Raw genomic sequence first — 23714 nt, 5'->3', positions numbered from 1 at the left:
CAGTATAGAAGACAGTCTCTGGGAGTCAGGGAGGTCTTTCTTTCACAGAAGAGGAAACTAAGGCTCAGAGAGGTCAAATAACTTACCCAAGATCACACAGATCTCAAATTAAGGGTGATGGCATTCTAAAGATTGTGCTCTTTCTGTTATCCTACACTTAGTTTCCTGACATGTGTGTGTGTCTGTGTGTGTGTGTGTGTGTCTGTGTCTGTGTGTGTGTGTGTCTGTGTGTGTGTGTGTTGTATTTTTCATTCCCCAGTACTCTTTTCTGCAAATGGTCTTTCCACGCTCTGGGGACTGAAGCACACGTATACACACCCCGAGTCATCACCATCTTTCTTTTATTTATTGCACTGGAGGAGTATGAAATAACACAGGCCTGCTAAGGAATAAGCAAATTCTGGGTAAACTGCATAAGTGGGATTTTTTAAAAGCACACGAAGTAACCCTACAACAATCCATACATTTCAGAACATCATGAGGGATCTGGGGGTTGTGCGCGAAGAGGTATGCTCAGTAGCATCTTAGACAAATTAACTGAATTCAAGACCCTTTCCTCTCCTATCATGCCCAGCCTCCTGGATGCATGAACCAAGCTGTAGTGCCTAGGGATGAGCAAGCAAGAGCAACAGAGAGAGAGAGAAGACTTTGATCGAAACCGCAGAATCGGGAGGTCTCTGCCTCTGATTCTGGGTTATTTGAATCAAGGGAATTCATTTGGCCTCAAGCACTTAATCACTTCATGCCTCTTTCTGGTTTTATTCTGAGAAATCTGAAGAAAGAATCATCACAGGGGTTGAAGAACGCCTTTTTGTCTTTCTAGCTGTTGCTTCTGGATTCCCTTACCCAATGCCCAATGCATATGTTTGGCCAGATGGCTGAGACTCTTGGCGGCCAATTCAGCTGCTCAAGAACATGGTTGTGCTTAACCTCATCAACTTGACTCAGCTTTAGTTCATCCTGGGGTGGGAGTGTGCTGTTGATCTGTTTAATTAGTTTAATGAGGGCTGAGGGAACAGGTCCACATTTTGAGTTTGCTGCACAGAGCAAATTGGTTTGTCTTGCTCCCTTCCTGATCATTTCAGTATTCAGTGGGAGAACTGCTTTCATTACCATTTTGGAAGGGGTTTCCACGCCCTTCCTCTCCTGGGAGGAGCGGGGTGCTATCCAAGGTACCAACATGAACTAGAGTCCGGGAACTCGGTTCCTCAAGAGGTATGTTTCTGAACGAGGAGAACACAGGGGACACAACTGAACATGTGCCCACCAGAGGACAGAACTTTCTGATGTAGGACTTCCAAGAAAATGCAGTGTTTGAGCCTTTTACCTAAAGCATGGTCTCCGAAGTGGAGAGCACAAGGAGGTCCTTTAAGATTTGGGATGAAGTGTTAGGATTTCTATTTGTTTCTTTATCTTGTTTTGCTATTTATCTAGAGGAATGAAGAACATGTCAGTCTGGATTCCTGGAACTGGGGGGTCACATTAATGAGGGGGGGTTAATAGGAAAAACTGCTGTTGGTGGTAGTTTCAATGTTCTAGAGCTGAAGCCAAGCGCTGAGCCTACTGGAGAGGGGAACCTCCATCCTTCTTCCTCGCTAACCCTGGACAAACACTGTGCCCCACACAGAAAAGAGGCAGGCTGGGCTTGGATGTTTTGCACACCAGGCTGAACTGAGCATTGGGAACAGGGGCTCTAAGGTAGGATGAATGAGGGCACACCAATCTGGAAGGGTGTCAAGGGGAGCTCCTGACTTGACTCCACAATGTGGGGAGGATTACCCATCAAGAAGCTCTCCGGAGTAGGCATTGGGGTCTTCCTGAGACCGAGTTACTACCTTGAACTGGCGCCGCAGGAAACCGCCATAGCGCTTCTGGTTGTCCCATTTGAGCTTGGGACGGATGCGCCTCAGGAAGCCCCCATAGCGTTTGTATAGGTCCTCATGGCCCACTCTCTCCCCATTGCCCTCCCCATCTCCTTCCCCAGCAACCTCTGAGCTTCTCTTGGGGTATTTGCGCAGGAAGCCCCCATAGCGTTTGACCTGTTCCTTAAGCCCCTCCTCATTGGAATCCAGTGCCCCAGCCTCCACGGCATCATCATTCAGCTGGGTGTCCCCCAGCAGCTCAGACTCCCCTCCCTCCCCGAACCTGCCAGAGAGACCCCTGAGCCTCTCCGCCAGGCTCCTGCTCAGGGTGTCCTCCTCTGTCGGGGTGCTGAGGAGAAATCTGTTTTTCTCAATCTCCTTCGGGAAGGACCCAGAGTGCTTAGCCAGCTCACTATAGGGTTCCTCCCAAGCGGCCTTGGTCGCCAAGTCTTCTTTGCCATTGAGCCCGAAGGTGAAGGGGGTGAAAAGAGACAGAAGGCCTTGGCATCTCTCCCACTCCTCAGCCGACAGCAGAGCGGACTGGCATTCCAGGGAACAAATCTACAAAACCCCAAAAAGATCAGAGTGGTAACATCACCCCAGTTGAACCGCCAAGTCTCGTGTACTCCCCTGCCCCAGAGAATCCCTTGTCCAGTGTCAGAAAATCAAAAGTAGCTGCCCTTACTAGCCCCAGGCTTCCCACTTTAATGCTCCCAGGGGTGCATGAAGGTAGGGGATGGTGCACCTGTGCACAAGATGAGGGAAGAGACATGGAGAGGCGAAACAGCTTTCCCAGGGAAACATGGCAACGAATGGCGATGCCAACATCCCAAGTAAGATCTTCCCGGAGTGCTCTGCAGGGCACTCACTCATCCTCTGAGCTCCTGACTCCAGAGAGAATACTTGGCTCTTGCCCCCTTTCCCAAGTGTGAAGGATGTAATAGACAAGGAAGCCGTCCAGGATGGTGGAGAGAACACTTGTGAGGTGTCGGAAGGCTCATCAAACCCCAGGCAACAAAAGTGTCTCCTTCACAGGAGTGCTGGGGGAATTCAAATGTGATCGAGGTAATGGTCATGAGGAGGACAGTGACAACATGGGACAATTCTGGAACTTGGACCGAGGCAGGCTAATGCCACAAGCCCTCTTGCTTAACCACGGAGCTCCCCTGTGATCGTCTGCCTCTCAGTGAAGAATAGCTAGAACCGTGTGTTTGGTCATTCGCGTTATTTCAAAGAATCACGCCCATTTTGTGGATGTGGAAAATGAAGGCAGGCATGTTCCAGAGTCTCAGAGTGAGAAAGTGACAGACCCAAAGCCTGTGCTCTGTCCACCACAATCTTGGAACCTTTGCTCTCACCTGTCTGCCATCAAGGGAGAAACACATGGGGGAGATGGATTCAAAGCAAAGCCAACAAGGCCAGGCCTAGAAATGCTAAGATCCAGGAGAAGGGTCCAGGCTTGGATCCTGTCAACCAGATCCGGGCATTTAGTTGTGGTTGGAAATACCTCCTCCCACGGGAGTGGCTAGACTAGGAGGTGCCCTCAGCCTGGTGGGAAGAGGCCCTAGAAAGTTGCCATAGGCTGCCTACTCCCAAAGCCAGCGCTGCCTCCTTATTGACCCTCTTTGTTGCAAGGCATCAGTCTCCCTGGAAACCTGTGTCCGTCCCAGGCCTGAGCAAGCCAGGGGTGGTGAAGTCAGAGGTGGGGATAGAGGGGGGGAACCTGCAATCTCGGGTGTCCAGGATAACCCCACGGCAGGATGTGTCTGGCACAGGTGGGACAAGTCTATAGAACAGACGCACAGTGGCCCAAACTCCGCACACACGGCCCCTTCCGCACACAGGCCCAGGACCTACCAGAGGGTCAATGGGCTTGGGCCCATCCTGGGTCTTCACAGCACAATGGGAGCACTGGGATAAGCAGTCCGCCATGACCGAGGGGAGCACGAGGAGGCAGGCGGCCAGCACCAGCCCCTGCCACGCCATGCTGTCTCCTCTCTTCCTGCTACAGATGGAGAAAGAGAAGAGAAGGGGTCTGTGAGCACCTACTCTGTCAGTGTCTGGAGCCATCCGATCAACCCCTGTGGAAATACTACAAGGCCAATAACCTCATTCCCATTTCACAGTCAGGAAAATAGAGGCCCCAGGAGGCACAGTGGTTGCCCAAGGCCAGGGATCAAGGAGGGGAATTAATGTGCTGAGTACCTGCTACAGGCCAGGAGCTTTCCCCCATGCTCACATTTATCTGCATAATAGCTCCAGAGGTGGGCTGTTCTGTTTTCATCAGACAGGTGGGGAAGTTAAGGCTCAAAGGGGAAGAGATTGCCTGCACAGCTAGGCAGTGGACAAGCCAAGACTTGACCTGGGTCTGTGAACCTTCAAAACCCACTTTGCCCATCCGCCAAGCCAGAAGACACTCAGCATCTGTTTTTCTGGATTCTCTGAGGCCCCATCACCTGCCGTTGTCCCCACTCCTCAGCTTGTCCCCAGGCCAGTCCTTTCTGCCTTGTAAGTTCTCTGGAATTTGCCTTTTTCATCCCAGCACTTCTACTTACTGTGGCCATCTTTCCACCTCCTCCGACCTGCCTCCCTGCCTCCCTGCCTCTAGTTCCTTCTTGGATCCCTTCTGCCCAACCTAAAATGCCCTGCAATTGCAATTCTATGATCAGATCTGTTAGGCTGGGTCAGGCCTGGACCCCTTTCTAAATTATAGGAACACTCTCAGTCTCATCCCCTACACCCTAAGACTTGGTCCCAACCACATCAAGCTACTTGCAATTCCCCTAATAAACGTATCAGGCCCTGTCCCATCTCCGGTCCTTTGCATATGCTGTTCCCTCAGCTGGAAAACCCTTCCACTCCTCTTCTATTACCTGCTAATTTAGTCCCTACATTAGATGTCACTTCCTCCAGGCAACTTTCCCTGATCTCCAAGGCTGGATAGGATGTTCCTCCTTTGCAATCACCCCAAAACTTGTGCCTCCTCCATCAAAATATTCCACTATTTGGTAATTATCTGAGTCTTCAGGCTTTGGCTCCATGAAGGCAGGAGTTGTGTCTTGTTCATCTCTCTCTGCATTCCTCAAACCTGCCAAGCTTGCTCCTACCCCAGGGCCTTTGCACATTTCATCCATGCATCACCACCACCACCACCCCCCGCCACAGTACTCTTAGCTGAGATTTTCACATGGTTTGTTCCTTCTTGTAATTAGATGAAGTCAATGTCAAATCACCAGGGAGCTATCTGCAGCCCCTGGATTTAAAGCTGCTTCCTGACTCCTCTTCCATCACCCTGCTTTGTTGGCACCAGAGTACTCACCATCTTATAGGATCCTATGGATTCGGTGTTGGTTTGCTGTAGTTCTTGGCAAGTATCATGGACCCCGCTAGAGTGTTAGCTCCTCCAGGGCACTACCTGTCATGGTTCTGGTTGTCCCTGACCCACCCCTAGCACGCACATGCAGTAAATGCTAGGCATTAGAGTTCACGCATTGCAAATAGTGTGTTAAAAGCTCTTCCTCTCATAATTAACTCCTTATAAAACAAATATCAAGACTCAGTGCCATTCAAAAGGGGGCACAGAACCATTCTCCCAACTGGAAATGGGGAGTTCTTCTGAGACACTCCTCTCTGGGTGGGAGGCTCCAGGCTCTGCCCACCTAGTCTTTGCTGCCGGACACCTGTCACACTGCTCTCAGGGACACTATCCTCCTTCCCTCCTCCAAGTCTCCCTTGCCTGCCTTTGCTGCAAACTGCCCAGTTTGCTCAGGGGATTTAGTGGGTACCTCCCCACCACCCCAGAGCCCCACGTTGTAGCTCAGAGGGTCTCCCTCTCGAGCACACAGTAGATCCTCTCCCATCCACTCCCCAGGATGCCTAGTAAGATCCCAGGCAGCATTTACCAAGCCCTGCTGTCCATCATCCCATCTACTCCTCCCCAGTAAGGTGCCACTTCTGGTTCAGTGAATCGCCCAAGCCCTACAGCAAGCAGAGAAGCTGGGGAGCAAGACTATTCTGCTTGACTCCCCACTCTTCTAATCTTAATGACCCATTTCCAGAGCAACGTTGATTCATTAACAGCTGAACCCTCTGCGAGACCCAGAGGACCCAGTGCCCAGGGCCATTGACTTGTATATTGTTCTCAATCCACCCACCAACTGTGGGAGGTGGGTATCATCATCCCCACTCTGTAGATGAGAACACTGGTGATCAGAGAGGCTTGACAGATCTCCTGAGGTCACACAGCAACTGAAGAAGAGAAACCAGGCTTCTCTTGAAGCTGGGCAAGTTCTGCTCCCTGAAGCAGGGAGGCTCAGGGAAGAAAACCCAGGGAAGTGGACATGGGTCCATCGCACCTCTCTTGCCCACCCTGGACAGTCTCATGCTCTACCAGCTGCTGAGCAGCGTTGGCCTCTGGGAGAGTAAGCTGGACCTCTCATGTGCATATACAAAGCAGGCAGCTTCTGTTTTCTCCTTTATGGGCGATGGCAATGGTGGGGCTGGCCCCTTAGATCAGCAGTGATTTACCTGCCGTGGAGGAGGAGCCTACACCACACAGCTCCCCGCCCCCAGGCTTCCCACACAGCTTGACTGCCAAGGTTTTAGATTTTAGATCCTTTTTGTCCCAGGCAAAAATAGGATCAGCAGCCTTTCCTTTCATCCACTAACTTTATATTTAATAATAATCCTAGCTGATCAGACGGATGTTAAGTACTCCTGATGTTCTAAACGATTCTCATGAATGAATTCATTTCTATTCATCGTGACTCTCTGGGGTGGGTACACTTTACAGATCAGGAAACTGAGTTCAGACACCTGTCAAGATTCTAGAGCAAGTAAGCGGCAAAGCTGGGATTTGCATCCCCAGGGGTCTGGCTCAAGCCCACTTTCTTAACCATGAGGTACTGGCCAGGCTCCCCCAGTCCACTGCCCACCCCCACCCCCCAGCCTCCAGCTTCTCCCTCCAGGCAGCCGCCTCCTGACTCCTCCAATCTTGCCAATCTGACTGCACCCCTGCCCTGCCTCCTGGCCTTTGAGAGGAACCCTGCCTCTTAGCCAACTGCTCACGGGCTTTCCCACTAAGAAGAGCTGATGCTGACTAGCGTGCACTGCGTGCCGGGCCATGCTGAGACCCACCTGTGTCTTAACCCATTTGCCTCCTAACAACCCCATAAAACAGGAACTACTATTCTTTCCATTCTACAAGCAGGGAAATGGAAGCACAGAGCTTACGTCATCTGTCTAAGGAATCCCAGCAAATGCACAGCACCCAGACTGGCTGGCTGTGAGCTTTGCCTGATGCAGGCCTGACCACGCCCCCTGCAATTCCAACAAGAGTGCCCCATGTGCCCCGTCTTCCAGGCTTTGCCCAAGGGGCTCCCTCTGCCTGGAACACCTTTCTCACCACCCCCTTCCACTCCCATCTGCCTCTGACCTGGCTAACTCTGATTTGTTCTTCAAAACTCAGCTTCAGTTGCCTCCTCCAGGAAGTCTGCCTGGATTAGCCCCCTCGTCAGAGCTCCCACAGTCACCTATGCTGGCTCTGTCACATAACTGCCTCTTGTTTTCTGAGTTCCCTGACTGGGGTGGCGGGGGGGGCGGTGGTACTTCATCTCTGCAAGTCAAAGTCGCTACAGGGAGAATGTGTGGTGCGTTTGAGGATGACAAGGCGGCCAGGGTGGATGGGGGGCCATGAGGCAGGAGACTGGGGTAGAAAAGCAGACAGAGGAGCTGTGGCCAGATGGTATGCGACCCTGTAGGCCAAGGTGAGGAGTCTGCGTTTCGCTCTTATGCTATGAGAAGACAAAGGCCATCTGAGGATTGATGATGAACGGATGAGTGAACAGTGTGCCCAGAGAGAGCAAGAGCTCCTCCAGGTTTGTTGAGCGGATACAACGGGCCACCCCTGGACGTCTGGGAAGCCTAGTCTGAATTTTTCTGGATCACGGCTCTGTGCCCCTTGAGAAACCTCACGGGGTCTGCGGTTGTCCAAGACCAACACTGCTAAAGGAAATTCAGCAAATGTTGTGGAAACCAGGGAGCCAGGGGAGTGGAGGGAAGAGGAAATAAGAGAAGAGGGCAGGGGCACCTAGGTGGCTCAGTGGGTTAAGCCGCTGCCTTCGGCTCGGGTCATGATCTCAGAGTCCTGGGATCGAGCCCCGCATCGGGCTCTCTGCTCAGGGGGGAGCCTGCTTCCTCCTCTCTCTCTACCTGCCCCTCTGCCTGCTTGTGATCTCTCTCTGTCAAATAAATAAATGAAATCTTTAAAAAAAAAAAAAAAAGAGAAGAGGGCAGACAGGAAGCAGAAGGGGAAGGAGGGATGAAGGGGGAGGGGAAAGACAGAAGAAGGAACCAGGTGACATGCTGAATATTAGGGACTTTATTCTGAGGCTTTGATTTTTTTCCTTGACTTGCTCAAGGTGTGAGCAGAGTTGTGGTTCCTTGGCCCTGGGAAGGACACAAGTCCCTGTCTTCCAGCAAAGCCCCTCTCACCCCTACCCCCCACACACACACACCCACACCCCACCGATATAGCCCTGGCCCCCTGAGCCTCAGTGGCTTTCCCAGGAAGAACTGGGGTGGGACGTTAATGGCATGGGGAACAAGCAGAGGGCTGCCCAGGGAGGGTCAGGGCAGTGATGGCGGGGTCAGGCAGGGTCAGGCAGGGCTGAGGCCTCTGGCTTCCTCCTCCTCAGCCCACAGCTCTCTCCCTGCACAAGGCAAATGTCCAGAGGCTGCAGACCAGCTGCCTGAGGGACAAATTCAGCAAATAGGCACAAGGTGTTTTGCCTCGCATAAGGATTTTTTTTTTAATTCTGTTGCCACCAATTTTAACTTGGGATGTTTTTATATTTCAAAATCTTAATTTCTGACCTATATTAAAAAATCAGAAGTTCTGGAGACATTGGGCCTGCACTGTCATAGGGCAACCATTACCCAAGGGACACGTGCAGCCTGGTCACCATTGTCCCCACCCGGTGGCTTCCCTCACGTCTGCTGCTGAGCACCTGATAGATAGTTGACTGCAGTGCCTTCTCCAATAACTTGGAGAAGGAGCATGGGGTCAGAAAGGAGAGGGGCGCCTCCAAGTCTTTCCTGACCCAGAAGCGGGATCAACAAGTCCTTAGTTCTGCGGATTCAAAACCCAACCCACCCCTTAGCCCCAGTCTGGGAAAATTACTTGACTTTGCTGTGTCTCCGTCTTCTTGGTCACATAGTGGGGCTAATAATAATGTGTCAGGGGGTGGGTATAGGAATTAAGTAATCATGTACATGGCCCCCAGCCGGGTACCTGGCACGTAGTCAGTGCTTTACGTAGCAGAATATGAAGGCTCCATTCAACTCTTAGTCTCTAGGAGGTGCCAAAAGAAGGCAAAAAGGAGTGAGAACACATGCCTGAAACACAGTTCAAAGACCAAAAAATGAGTTGTTGAATGAATGAACGGCCACGTGCGTAGGGCCTACTGTGTGCCAGGCAGCACCGACCACTCCATATCCACAGTCACATTGGTCCAGTAATGGCCACCACAGCTCAAGAGCCTACTAGGTGCCAGGTTGGGCATTCCCACTTTACACATACAATTCTAATCCTCAGCACAGCCCCGGGGGTAGATGTCTTTATACCCTTTGTACAGAGGAGAATACTGAGGCTGAGGAAGAAGAAGTTGCCTGCCAGAGTTCGCTTGGTTTGTCAATGGGAGCTGGGCTTCTGACGAGATCTCTCAGGGTTAAAAGGTGACTCTAATAAAGACACATCAGCCCTGAGATCTTCCCCAGGCAATCCTATTTCCTTCCTATTGTAGGATAAACAAATTACTGAGCCCTGCCAGATGGGTCCTTTCACCTTTGTTGGGGGATTTGCTTAAAGTCGTGCATCAGAGGTAGCCCTGCCTGCTTGTCAACCAGAAAGAGCTAAGAAGAAATGGCACTTGGATGCTCAGGGTGTGGGGTCGGGGGGAATAGTGTCAGGCAGGCAGACCCCAGTGGGAAGTGCACATGGCCACCAGGGAAGGAGGGGCCCCCTCCATGAACTGAGTGGGCCCGGGGGCCTCCCCACAGCCCTCCCAAAGAAAAACCCTCTTTACTTGCAGGTCCCTGAAGGACTTCCTCAGCCCCTGCCTCGTGGGCTTTGTGACAGCCCAGGGAGGGAAGCAGAAGCTGGTGGGGAGGAGGGAGGATTCTCCCCTAAGAGGCAAGGAAATTTTGGACCCACCAGCCTCCATAATCACATGATCCAATTCCTTCTACTAATTCTCTTTCTCTATATGTACACATCCTACTGTTTCCATGTCTCTGGAGAACCCCAAGAACACATCCAACACCCATCCCATCTGCTCATCTTCGTAAGCGTAGGGTTGAGACAGGGACGAGAAGCCCAGATGCCCCAAATTATAGACTAGCTGGTCTTCCATGGACCAAGTTTGCCGACCCCTGCTTTCATTGCTCTTATCACCATTTTTCTAATTCTGATTATTCTCATTGTTTTGAATGAGAATTCAAATTATTTTTCTTGAGAAAAATCAGAGAGCAGTCACTCCCCTCCCCAAGCCCTGGCTTCTGGCTTCTTGTCTGCCTCTGTCCTGTGCCAGGGCCCCCCTGGCAACACCCCCCCCCCCGCCCCGAGGCCCCAGAGTTCCTTGGGAGGGAAGGGACTGCCTTCCCCACCCACTCATCTCCTGGCGGTGATATTTCTATATTGTAGGCAGAGGGCTCAGAGGAGCCGCAAGCATTAAAAAGCCAGCGTGGAATAATAATGGCTTGATTTAACATTGCAATTATCTCTCCCAGCACTTTATCGCATATGATTATCCCTATTTGATAGAAGAGGAAATGGGAAAAGGGTAGGAATGAAGTCACTTGTTTAAGGTCACAACATGAGTCAGGAGGGAAGTGGAGATAGAGCGGGGCCTCCCACCCCCAGGCGGTGACTCGCACTGAGAAGCTGGCGTTTCAATGACCCTCCAACAACCTGCCCACGGCCGCCGGCGGCTGGGAGCCCAGCACTGCTGCTCTGTACCAGGCCCATGGCCTCCTGCGGCCACCACTGGGTCAGGTGCCTCCTTTACGGGCTTGGGTGGGAAGGGTGAAGACCAAGGGACCACACACCCCAGGGTCCCAAGGGCATGTGTGGCTGAGCTGGGGTTCTCTGAGACCGTAGCATCCCTGCAGAAGGCATAGCTATGGGGCCAGACTCGCTTTCAGTCCCATTACTGCATGTTTGCCCTCAGGAGAATCCAGGAAGCTGGCACGATGAGCCCCATTTTCCAGATGAGGAAAGAAGGTCCCAGAGAGGCAAGATTACCAGGTCAAGGCCGAGAGGCAAGGACACAGCAGAAGCAGACTTGAAAGTCAGTCAGCAGACCCACCCAGAAACCGTGCCTGAGGTGTGAGGTCACATTAAATGTCCAGTGGACCCTCCCACCAAACTCTCACGTTCCTGAAGATGAGACTGTTTCTGGAGTTTTACCCTCCCCCACACCCAAAAGCATATAAAGTTCACCACTGTGGGTCTCCAGGGGCTGGAAAAGGGAGATCCGGAGAAGTGGCAGACAGCGTTCTTGTAAGGCCTTTAGGGTCATTAACAAAGAATGGACTGTCCGTGGAGGAGGGGCAGGGAGAAGGGCTCGGGTCTCGGGTAGAAGTGAACCCCCGTGTAGTCCAGCAAGAATTAAAGCACAGAACATGGGATACAGCCCTCTCTCCTAGGCCACTTGCTGTTCGAGGACCAGAGTGAAGTATGGCCCTGCACTCCATGGTCATGGGGGGTTATTAACTTTGTTTTTAAAAGAGTGATTTTTAAGAGCAGGAGTCACATGAAACCCCCGCCCTTTGTTATTTGGTGCAATTAAGGGACGGGGAGAAAGGCAAAGGAGGATGGGCCAGAGAGAGATGTGGATTGAGATGCAGAGAGACAGAGACAGAGAGGGAGACAGAGACAGAGAGGTGCGTAGGCCAAAAAGACTAGCAGAGACTCTTGTGCACAGAGAAAGAGATAAAGACACTAGAGAAGCTGGGAGATGATGGAGAACGGAGCAGGAGAGGTGATGGAACAAACGGGAGAAGGTACAGGAGGAGGGGAGGGAACAGAAGCAGAGCAGGGGAAAGCAGGGCCGGGAGGGGACTTAGATTCAGTGCGTTGACCTACTGTGTGATCACAAACACCAATTCCTCCTCTTGCCAGTGGACCCGTGGGCCAACCACATAATAACTGCTCACTAAATCCTTCTCAGCTTAGACTGAACTGTCCACTAACAGGTCAAAGAGCCAAACGATGGTAGACAAATAGGTGGTAGATGATATAGATGGTAGATGGTAGGCGACCATGCCTAGAGCCTCCCTCTCCAGCCAGGGTGACAGCTGGATGGCCTCAGGGAGAAGTCTCCTGAGCCCAAGCCCGTGGCTGTGCCTCGTGGATCTCGGCCATTTACCCTCCTGCCAGGAACATCAATCTGGACCTGGGCTGGGAGCGATTAACGAGGCCCAACATCAAAGGACCCAGGACCCGTCTGCCTCTCCAGGACCTGATCCTGGACTTAGTGTGTGTCTCCAGAAATATTTACTGCCAGCCACAATGGCGAGCCCTGTCTCGGTGAAATCGTTTTAGCCCTTTGTCAGGCGCAGTGAGATTAACCAACATTTATGGGCTGAGATGAGCGAAAACGGTGAGAGAAATCAGCTCGCTGACTGCGCTTTCTCAGACACACGTTGAAATCAAACCACCAACTATCGATCCCACTTCGAATGATGGAAGACATCTAATAAATACAACAATTGTGCAAGAATGACCCAAGGAGGGAGGCAGTAGGAGCGGGGTAGGGAGGATCGATCAGGAAGAGACTTCATGATCCTGAGGCAACAGATGAAGAAATGGTCTTCTGTTGGTGCGGAGAGGATGGGACTGGGAGGGGAGGAGAGTGTCAGCCCCGCCAACTGAAATACTAGACCTATTTCCTGGACGTGGGGCACGGCTTGATGGTGTAGGGGTGATAAAGGGTATTATAATAGACAGAGGGGGAAGGGATAGTGAGAACTTGAGCAGTCACTCTAGCATTTATTGAGTACCTACTGAATGCCAGGCATATTACAGTATCCCGTGGGAGTCTCACAATAACTTCAGAGGTCATCACTATTATCCATACCATGTGGGTGAGGAAATGAACTCTCGACTACTGTCCCCAAATCACACAGCAAATGAGTGATGAGACCTGAGATTTGAACCCACGCCTGGGTTATTGTGAGACACACATTAAGACAATATATGGACCATTCCCAGCTCCCAGGAGTTATCTCAAGACGCTAATCCCTGTCCGTTTGGTTTAGGGTGATGGTAAATTTCTCAGCTAGCCCCCGAGCCAGTTCCTTTGCCTGCTCTGCTAAAACCTGCTAGGTTCCTCAGGAAGCATGGCGACATCCAACCCCCAGCTGCCCGCGGAGACACACCCATCACACCTCTAGCTCATCTGGGGCAAAGCAGTGGGCTTGAGATCCCGTCAGCAAACGCAAACCTCCCCCAGGCAGCCCAGCTCACCCCGGGGCTGCTGCAACAGCTCCCCCACGCAGATCTCAAAGCCTGGAGATTAATGACCTGCAGAAATAGAACAAAAGGCAAGGTGAAGTGGATTGAGGGGAGGAAGAAAGGGGGAAAGAGGGAGAGATGTGGCGGTGGGAGGGGGAGGCCGGGGGTTGACATTCTGCAACGTTCGCAATGGATCTTGACTGGAACGCCTGTCAAATTAGAAAGACTTGTACATTTTACCAACCCTTGGAAGAAAGATGGTAATGAAGACTTTCAGTCTGTGGGAAGGGAATTGAAATCAGATCCAATAACCTGAAGAGCTTGTTTCCCCTGGGAAGGCTGGAGGCTTAATTAAGGAATGTTTGTAAAGCTTGGAGAGATTCTAGGTAAAAGGTACCCAGGAAAAATTACGAGGTCACAGAATTTACTATTCAACCTCCGTGTCGTCACCAGGCTTTTCTTTCTCCCCTTTTTTTCTTTTCTCTGAAGCTCACCAGCTTTTTTGCTAGAGTCAAACTTCAGGATTCTAGAATACTTTCTTTGAACAAGGATATCTTTACCAGTGAGCAAATGGCTTTCCCATCTGAGCTTCTTTGTCCCTGCCCAACTGGGCTATAATTTACATGAAAGCAACAAGTCCTTGCGAAGGAAAATTGACAAGAAAAATCCTGTGAAGCCTGAGTCTCCTGGCATGCTGTCACTCTCGTTCCCCTGTTCCTTCCCAACAAAATAGCCCCAAACTTCATTTCTGGGTAAATTATGTCAAAGGAAAACCACTCAAGCCAGCACCCTGTCAGCAATTAAACAGGATCCGAAAAAGAATGAAAAGGCTGAACTTGGTTGTACATTGATGTACATGATACCCAGTAAATGCCAGAGCCCTGAATCTCATTAACGTCCCCCAGATCTTGTTCTCTAAGCCCGGCGAGATTCACTGACCTTTAAAACCGCCCTGAGTGGCTCAACTCACTTCTTCCACCTGGGGCATCCCATCCTCACATGAGAACCATGTGTGCCGACCACTGGGGAAGAAAGAAGACCCTGGAGCTAAAACTGAGGGGTGGTACTCTTGCGGGAGAAGAACCCACCTGTTTAAGCCGGGGCTGCGCCGAGGGAGGATTCCAAAGAACCGTCCGTCTCACGCAGACGGATCTGGGGGTTTGTAAACTAACCTCATAACTGTAACTCTGTCTGCGGAATTATCAGACCCAGACCTGAAATCTCCCAGCCTGAGCTCTTACCACCCCCAGGTCCAGAGGACCGGGAAAAACAAATATCATCAAAAGAGAGATTCCCGTGCCCCTCTGGATATTACCTGTGCTCTTCTTTGTCCCTGGGCAGCTTCTGGCCGAGCAGGTCGGAGGGTGGTGGCAGGTGGCTGGGTCAGGACTCGGGGGTCTCCCTTACTCCGGCTTGGGAGGAGGTGCCAAAGAAGCGGCTGTGAGCACCACCAAAGCCCCTCAGAATGGCAGTTCTGGTGCCTCGCCCCCCCCTTTTATGGACTGGAGCCTCCCCCTGTCGCTCAGCCCTTGCTGAGCACAGGCTGCTGGGAGCCAATGGGGAAGTAGCTCAGAGCAGTCAGAGGCACAGACCCCCAGGCCCTTCAACTCGAACTCCCTGGGCCCCACACAATAGGCGTCTCTTCGTGACAGGGGATGTGGAGGAGGAAGGCAGCCGTGCAGGGAGGGGGCTGGATCCTGGGTGTAGTGCTGTTTGTCACTTGAAATCCGGCCACTTCAGTCTTTGATGCGTTTCCAGGAGAGTGTCAGAGAAAAGAGAGAGAGAGAGAGAGAGAGGGAAGGACAGAGACAGAAAGAGTTGGAGAAAGAGAGACACAGAAAGAAAGAGATTCAGAGACAGATGGAGACACAGAGAGAGATAGAGTCAGACAGATCTGGAGACAGAGAGAGGGAGTCAGACAGATATGGAGACAGATGGGGACATAGAGAGAGAGGCAGCGAAACAGAAGATTCAGAGAAACGGAAAGAGAAAGAGACGCTGTCAGAGAAATAGGGCGTGATACAGACGAGAAAGAGTTGGGAAAACGGAGAGACACGGAGTGCCAGAGATGGGGCCGTCCAGAGAGATGGGGGGACCGGAGGGAGAGTCAGAGGACGAGAGAGAAGGAAACCAGGAAAGAAGACAGGCTCGGATAAGGAGATCTAGAGACAGCAGAAGAGGCAGAGAGCCCCCGCCAAGGGAAGCGATGAGAAGGGGAGGGCAGCCGGAGCCAGTGCCCTGTGCCGTGTGCCATGGTAGCTCCGCGTGCCGCTGCTCACGCGTGTGCTGGAATGTTTTTGGGTGCACACTTGCCTGCACCCACTGTCGACTCTGGTACATGCCTGGGCTGGTGCCAGGCACAACCAGCCCTGGCAGGAGCTCAGCCCTTCCCCGGCAGCCAGGAGCTGCAGTTTACTTTTCTTTGATGGCAACACAAAATGAATGATCATGAAATCCCCCTCAAAATATGGGCTCCGATGTGCCTTTGCCTGCACTCCGCGTGGGGGGCATCCCTACCTCCTGGGAGCTCTCGGTCCACGCCAGCAGCAGCTTGAAGGCTGCGCTCTCATGGCCACAAATACCCTCCAGAACATTCCGAGGGGGGTGGTCTCTGAGTTTGGGAAAGCACACGCTTCTCGCCTCAGTCCACAGCAGACGCGCAGTTTGTGGGGGGAGGCATGACTGTTTCAGAAGCCTGGCAGGGGCTGCCCGTTCCCTAGGCACCGAGGTTGCACCAGGCCCTCGGCCAAAGCTGGCGGGTTGAATCCTCACCACCTGGCCCGACAGTGAATATTATTCCCATCTTGCAGGTGAGGAAAAAGAGGTTTCAGAGCTGAGAAATGTCCCCAAAGACAGACAGCAAGTTCAGTTGTCAAGCTAGGGAGGAACAGACGCAGGCTGGCCTGAGCCCAGAGTCCCCTGCTCACTTCCTCAGCCCCCCGGGGTGCGAAGCCCCAGTCTCCCCACGCAGAGGTGTGGGGACCCCAGGCTGTGCTCTCTGGGACTATCCGCCCCCCAACTCCTCCCCCATCCAAGGTAGAACAGGGCTGCAACTCAGAATACTGGAGATGTGGGTTTGCTTCCCAGCTCTGCCAGCTCACCGGCAGACAGAGCTTGGACAAGTTTCCAACTTCAGGTTTAGTCGGCTTATCTATAAAATGGGGATAACGGTCTCTAGCTCATCGGGCTCTTGTCGGGGGTGAAACGGGGTGTGGGCAGCATCACTTAATGCAGCCAATCCTTAATGAGGGCTCCATCACCATCTATCCTCGTGATAATCCCACCGTTCCTCCTCTGACGCACCAGTGTTCTCCACTCTCTGGATGCTGGTCCTCTCCCTGCCCCTGATTCATTACAGGGAGGAAGATGGAAGGAGCAGTCTGCTGGGCACCTACTCAATTCCATACACTTCCTCATGGCACGCTATACAGTCACAACCAGCACATGTGTGGTATGGATGCCCCAGCCACACAGGGAGGGAGGAGACGTTGAGCCCCATCCCTTGGGTCCCAGAGCTCAGCTCCCCCACACTCCTCTCCAGCCTGGAGATGACGTCTACCTCTTCCCTTTCAGAAAGGACTCTTCGGGATCCGAATCAGCCTTTCTCTCCTCCTTGTCCATGTTCTCAGGCAGCATGTGGGGGCGGGTCAGCAGAGGCAAAGGACTTCAGAAGTCAGTGTGGAAGCCCCCGTCCCCAGTGTCCAATGGCCACGGCCCAGGCTCAGTGAGTGCTTGGCCACACGTCAGGCTGGCTTCCCTCCAGAGGATCCAGAGGACTTGGGTGCCACCCCGGGAATCTGGGGGCCTTGAGCTGCAGTTGCTTCTTCCTCCCTAAGGCCAACTCCATCCTCAGTCTCTCTCCATCCTCCTTATTCCTCACCTCATGCTCAACGTCCCCACTTCTACCTCCACAAGCTCTTGGTGATACCCTTGGAATAGAAAAAGGCTCTAGGAGATAGGGTACAACAACTCCCATTCCTGGGAGTCAGCGGGTACCCAAATAGAGGAGCAGGGGCCTCTCTTGACCATTGTTCATCGTAAAGAGGAGTAAGGACAGCCAGGAGAAAGACATGGCAGATAATCCCGCTTTACACCATCAGGATTTGGCATCCTTCCCCCCTGGAGCCTATTGTGAGCCTCAAAAAACAAATGGTTTATTCATCTGCTTTTCCTTTCCTTCTGCGGCATCCTTTTCGCACATGCACAGGACAAGACCAGGAGCGGCTTTCTCCCACAGTCCTAGAGAAGCTTGTCATAAAGCCCATCCCTCCCCCAGACTCAGGGATGCTCGAGGTCACCTCCCAGCCCCATGGGCAGTAGCACGTGGGATGGGGACCCATGGAATTGCAGGCTCGCTTGGGCTCAAACCCTCATGCTCTCACTTATGCACTATGTGGCAACTGATGGATCCCTCACCTCTCTGGGCTCCTGAGTCATCTGAAGATAGGCGGACAACACTAGCTCCATGCAGACATCGGGACTCCTTCCAGAGCTCTGTCATGCTTTCTTCCCTGCATGACGAGGCTCTAATTTGGATCTCGAAGTGGGCCAAAAGCAAACACTGAAGAGAAGAAAATATTTGCAACAACCAGCCCTTGAATCATTCTGTTAGGAAGGAGCAAAGAAGAACTTGGCAGAGATCAGACAAGTAGAGCCAGCATTTCTTAAGTCCCTCCCCCATGTCAGTCCCTGTGGCGCCACGTTCACAGTTAGTACCGCGCCTGATTTCCCCAGTACCCCTGCAATCAGCTGCACACCATACTCCCCCTTTACAGATCGGGAACAGAGGCTGGGAGAGGGTAAGCCATGGGCACAGAGCTATGCAGGGGGCAGCATGGCAGAACACAGTCTGAAACCAGGTCGCTGGGTCCCAGGTGTGTGCCCCAGGCCCGGGTGCTACTGCTTCCCACCATCTCTCCGCTCTGCTTCTGTCTCATCTCGAAGTTCTGTATATTTTCTCTCTTCACCTGTTGCTCTTGGAACACAGGAGCAGCTGACCTGGATCACTCCGGGGCCCTTGGGTGGAATTCAGTGCCTGTCTCCAGCTCGCTTCCAGTCCCCTGGCAGCTCTCCTGCAGAGCCTGCTGCCGTGGGAACAGGGACAAGGAAGTCAGAAGCTGTGCTGGAAGAGTTCCCCTGCTCAACCTCTCCATCTCTGTCCCCCCCCCCCCCCTGTCTCCTACTTTCATATTGAACTGTCACCAGGAGCCGTTCTGTGCTTGGCCCTAGAGGGAAGTGTACCACACCCAACTTTGTCTCTGCACTCATGGTCCAGGGTGGGGGGGCGATGGAGATGTGGGAAGTGTCCAGCAGTGTGACAAGGACCGGCCTGGGCAGTGACCTGGAATTCCGTGGGAAAACAGAAGAGGGGCTCCCAACCCAGCTGGGGTGGTGGGGGAGGGGAAGTTTTCCTAGAGGACAGGAGAGCTAAGTGAGAAATGATTACGAGTAGGAGTTGTCCAGGCAAAGGGGAGGAGAGGACATCCAGGCAGAGAGAACAGCTCAGGCTAAGGCCGAGAGGCAAGGAGAATAGAGGAGGATGTCATTCTCCTAAACACTCATGCTTGACTCCCCTCTTTCTCTGCCCCACATCTGATTCATCAGAGGTCTCCACAGCCGTGGTTCTGTCACCCTGGGCTAGCCCTCACCACTTCCCCCGCTGGCTGCTGCTTCCATCCCCTCTCCTACCTACTACTGGCTCATCTGCAGCCAGAGAGTCTTTTAAAAATATACCTCCAGGGGCGTCTGGGTGGCTCAGTTGGCTCAGGTCATGATCCTGGGGCCTGGGACTGAGTCCTGCATCCGGGTCCCTGCTCAGCGGGAAGCCTGCTTCTCCCTCTCCCTCTGCCCCCATTTATGTGTGTGTGTGTGCGTGTTCTCTCTCTCTCTCTCTCTCAAATAGACAAATAAAATCTTTTTTTTAAATTTTGAAAAATGATAAAAATAAAAATGTACCTCTGATTGTGCTACATCCCTTTTAAAACACTCCAGTGGTTTTCATCAGCTTGGAAGAAGCTCCACATTCCTCATGTGTGGGACCTGCTCTCAGCTGACCTGTCCCCGGTTCGCTGCTTCTGGGAGGCACCTGGAGCTGGTGAACTCACAGAGACAGAAAGGGAAACAGAGATTACCAAGGGGCACATTATTGCTTAAAGGGCACAGAGTTTTTGTTTAGGGTGATGAAAACATTCTGGAAATAGACAGCAGGGATGGAGGCACAATACAATGAATGAACTTAAGGCCGCTGACCTGCACACTTTTAAATGGCTCAGAATGGAGGGGCAGGACAGATGCAAGAAGGTGTCTATTTTCCTAGTCAAGGAGGGCTCTCAGGTAACAATCAGGAGAAAGCAGTTGTTCTTCTCCAAGCCAAGAGACACAGGCCGATGCCAACGGCAGAGTTATAAACTAAAATTGGAGAGAACTTCCCACATCTGGAGCCCGCCCTTGACCTCTGCTACCTCTCGAACAGAAGGTCAATGGTAGGAAATGGTTTTGCCCAAAGAGAAGAACCTTCCATCTCCAATCACCCAAATCTCATCACAGCCACCACGCATCCAGTTTCCATCAGGTGCTAGCTGTGTCCCCTAAACCACCTCATGTACCCCTCATAAGCGCCCTATGGTGTAGAAACCACCACGTCCACTTTACAGATGAGGAAACTGAGCTCAGAGGAGGGAATCTCTTGCCTAAGGTTGCACTGCCAGTAAGAAGTAGTAGAGCTAGGATAGAAACCCCAGCCTGTCTGCCTGGAAAGCCAGGGCTCTGCACTTGTTGCTGCTCTCAAAAGACTCCAGTTCTTATATTCCTCAAGAGCAGCCTGGGCACCAGCAGGAAGACAGATCTACCAATGGATTCTAGATATTTGATCCGAAATGAGAGCCTTAACATGAGAGCTTCCCCTCGTCATCCCACAAGCTCCATGAGGTCCATGACCCCTAATAATAGCTCCTAATGAGAAGTAAGGCTCTTTTTGCCAAAGGGGGAGATAAAATTGCTTTATTCTCAGTCTGTGAATCTCACAGTTTCACCTAAATCCTATTACACTGGCAAGTTGCTACCTTTTCTGCATTCATTCCATAAAATGCTCACAGAGTCTGTGCCATAGACCAGGTTCTCTGCTAAATACCCAGGGGTACAGCTGAGAAGACTCAGTCCCAGCCATCTGGGGATCACAGTGGGCAGGGGAGATAGAAAGCGAACAGTTAATTTCAGTACATTGTGGAAAAGTCTGAGATGGGTGCGACTGCGGCATCACAGAGGAGAGGTACCTAAGTCAGCCTAGATAATAAGGGGAGTCATCCGAGAGGTGAAGCCTGAGGCTGGGTTTTGAAGATTAAGTAGGAGTATGCCACGCTGATAGGTCAAGGCTGAGTGCAGATGAAAGACACTATCCCAAGCTTTCATCAATGAACAGAGATTTAAGGTAGCAAATCGGGAGATTAAAGAGGAGCTGTTGGGGGTGGGGGGCATCTGTTGGAGGACTAGACTGTTAATTTGGGGGTCCCCATAGAGCCCCAGCCCTGTGGCCCACATAGTCAGAGAGGGAACAACCTATCAAACCAAATAAATCCAAATTGTCATCTTAGTGATGAGGGAAGTAAAGCCCGGAGAAGCGGTAGTACCATCAAAGCCATACAGCCACCGCATGGCCAAAGGGACCTGGAGCTTGGTTATTCCACTTGTATGGCACTGGTTCTGCCGGCCTACCTCAGCCCTTCTCCATCCTATCCTGGGGTTTATCCTGCCATGGCTGGGGCTCAGCTGGAGCTGGGGATGGTGGCTGGTGCAGGCCAAGGGTGGTAGTCTGACATGGTGGGGAAGGTTCAGGCCCTGGAGTCAGACAGACCTGAGTTCTCTTCCTGGCCCCAGTCCTCCTGGCTGTGTGACCTTGGGAAAGTTACTTTACCTCTCTGAGCTCCAGTCGCCTCCTCTGTGAAATGACATAGTGATAGTATAGAGTAGCGATGAAAATGCAGCTGATGTATACAAAAAGCATATAGCGGGTACTTTCTAAATGGAGCTCATATGACTAGTTCTACAATATTACTGCTGATTTATAAACCACTATTATTATTAATAGTAGCTCATCTTCCCCAGTTCAGGAGAAAAAAATATTTAAAAAATGTCCTCTATTTCCTTCTCTTCTCTTACATCACAGTACCATCAAAACACCTGCTTTCTAAGTGCTTCCCCATCCTGACCCGCCTACATGTCAATTTCTAACCAAATAGCCCCTCCTGGAGGTCCTCAGACACTTAGAGCCAGAGACCCACAAGGACCCTCAAGCCCACACCCATAGATTCACACCAAACACTACAGATGCACACACATGGATAAGAAGAAACACACACAAACACAATCACATACACAGACCCTCCCCAGCACTTTGGACTCACACACAAACTCAGAAACACAGCCACACCCAAATGCACCCACAGCAACCACAGGCACACCTCCTCACCAGGCACACCCCACAGCCTCACAGTTGTGGGACACACTGGGGATATTAAAACTTGCAAGAAATGGAAGATGGGAGCCCTGTCCTTGACTTCCTTCGAGTAATTAACTGGTCAGTGACCACTCAGGACTCCTCCTAGCCCTCGTTGAAAGCACTTTATCAATCTAATTCTGAATATTCAGCCTGGGTCCCACCTCTGATAAGACAATTAATTTTCCATTACAGCTTCTCCCTCTATGAGTCATCCTTACAGGTCCCCGGAATAACAGCACTTAAGGAGGAAACATTCTGAATACCCCAAATCCCTACAAAAAGATTCAGCCTCCCCAGCGAAGCATTTATGTGCTGGGAAGGGTGCACAGAGTGACATGGTTTCCACATTTGAGAAAAGTAAGTGGGAGGGAATATCAGACAACGGCACAATGCAGATTGTCATTTAAATAAAATCCCCATGGGGCTCCTTGGCAGCATTAAACACACTCTGTTCTCCATGAAGGTGTCATAGAACAGGCCCTCTCCTTTCCTCTGCTTTACCATTGAGAAAAGCAGCATGGAGCAGTGGAAATATTCTTCAGTTGGATCCTGGGCTTGAGTTGAGCCATCATTTCTGGACTAAAGTCAACAGGGCAAGTTGCTTACCTCTCTGAGCAATGGTTGTTTTTTCAACAGAGTACAGAGATTGAGAGCAAGGGCTCCAGACCCATGACCTAGCTCTGCCCCTGACTAATTGTGTGGTTTTTAGCAAGTTATTTAATCTCTCTCTGGGTTTCAATTTTCTTATCTATGAAATGGGAACAAAATGGCACTTACTTATAGGTTGGTTACAAATATGGAATTAGCATATGTAAAATCCTTAGGAAAGTACCTATTACATACTTAGCGCTCAGTGAATGCTACCTATTCTTCTCACCACTGCTACCTTCCAACATTGTTGGGAGGATTAAGAGGGATTAAGAATAAAACTGTGCCCCATAGAAGAGGCAGAGATGTCTGGGGCTTACCATTATCAAAGTTGGTTCTAAAAATCCACGGGACTGGTCATTTTTCAAGAAAGCCAAACAGGAGAGCCATCCTTGAGACCCAAGAACAGATTAGGACTACAAATGGCTTTGGGGTCAGGCAGATTCAAGACTGAGTCCTATTTCATCTCTTTAAGTATCCTGTGACGCTGGGGAAGTCACTTAACTTTCCCAAGCTTCATTTTCTCATTTGTCAAAAGAATAGGTGTTACTCTGCCAACATCTCAAAGTTGCTGAGGATCCTGCAGCTACAAGACAGGATGTGTAAAATTCCTTTGCAACCTAAGACCAGCGAAGGATGGAAACTTCTTGTTGGGTAGGATTTATTTCAAGGACTTGGGAGTCTCCTAATGGGGTGATAAGGAAACTCCCACCACCTCAAGGAACCAATGTGAAAACTAAGTGGAATTCTTAGCAAAGAAGCCTGAAATGTGAGCTGCTTTCCCTCTGCTCTCTGGTAGGAAATAGCCCATGCTGCTTTACTCAGACTAAGCCTCAGTGGCAGGACTTCTAAAGCATCTGTTTCTAAGGTGTAACCTACTCTAGATCCCCTACTCTAGACCTGCTACTCCTATCTCTCAAGAGGCCCTATTGGAGAACAGATAAGTACCAAAGAGAAGTGGCTTTCCCTCGGCCTTCTGCTCTCTGGAGCTTCTTACTTGCCTTTGGATATTCTGCTTCCATCCAGTGATTCATTCCCCCTCCTTTCCCCAGTTCCTAGACCAGAGACTTGCATTAGACAATGGTCTTTGGGTACATAGCAGGTACTCAAATAATGTTAGCTGAATAAATAGTAAATTGCTAACTCCCTCTGGCCTCCATTTATTAGATCACTAGACATGATGAGATCTGTATAG

The 23714-nt window shown here is 51.3% G+C and overlaps 1 protein-coding gene across 6 annotated transcripts in view; it reads right to left on the bottom strand.

The window, feature by feature from the left end:
- Positions 1–233: 233 nt before the first annotated feature.
- Positions 234–23714, bottom strand: part of PDYN (prodynorphin) — a 105763-nt gene continuing 82282 nt past the window's right edge. For 2 of the 6 annotated variants that reach the window (XM_047745019.1, XM_047745018.1), the window contains exons 3-4: positions 3720–3867; positions 234–2423 (exon numbers count right to left, since the gene is read on the bottom strand). In XM_047745019.1, coding sequence (XP_047600975.1) covers positions 1776–2423; positions 3720–3867 — 796 coding nt within the window. In that variant the 3' untranslated portion in view covers positions 234–1775. Of the gene's footprint in view, positions 2424–3719; positions 3868–9153; positions 9239–13389; positions 13447–14692; positions 14990–23714 lie in introns of those variants that run through there. The other 4 variants (XM_047745020.1, XM_047745021.1, XM_047745022.1 and 1 more) reach the window with 4 other exon arrangements.

Source organism: Lutra lutra, chromosome 9 (assembly GCF_902655055.1).
Source record: "Lutra lutra chromosome 9, mLutLut1.2, whole genome shotgun sequence".
Lineage (NCBI taxonomy): Eukaryota > Metazoa > Chordata > Mammalia > Carnivora > Mustelidae > Lutra > Lutra lutra.
This window is presented reverse-complemented; position numbering and strand designations above follow the sequence as displayed.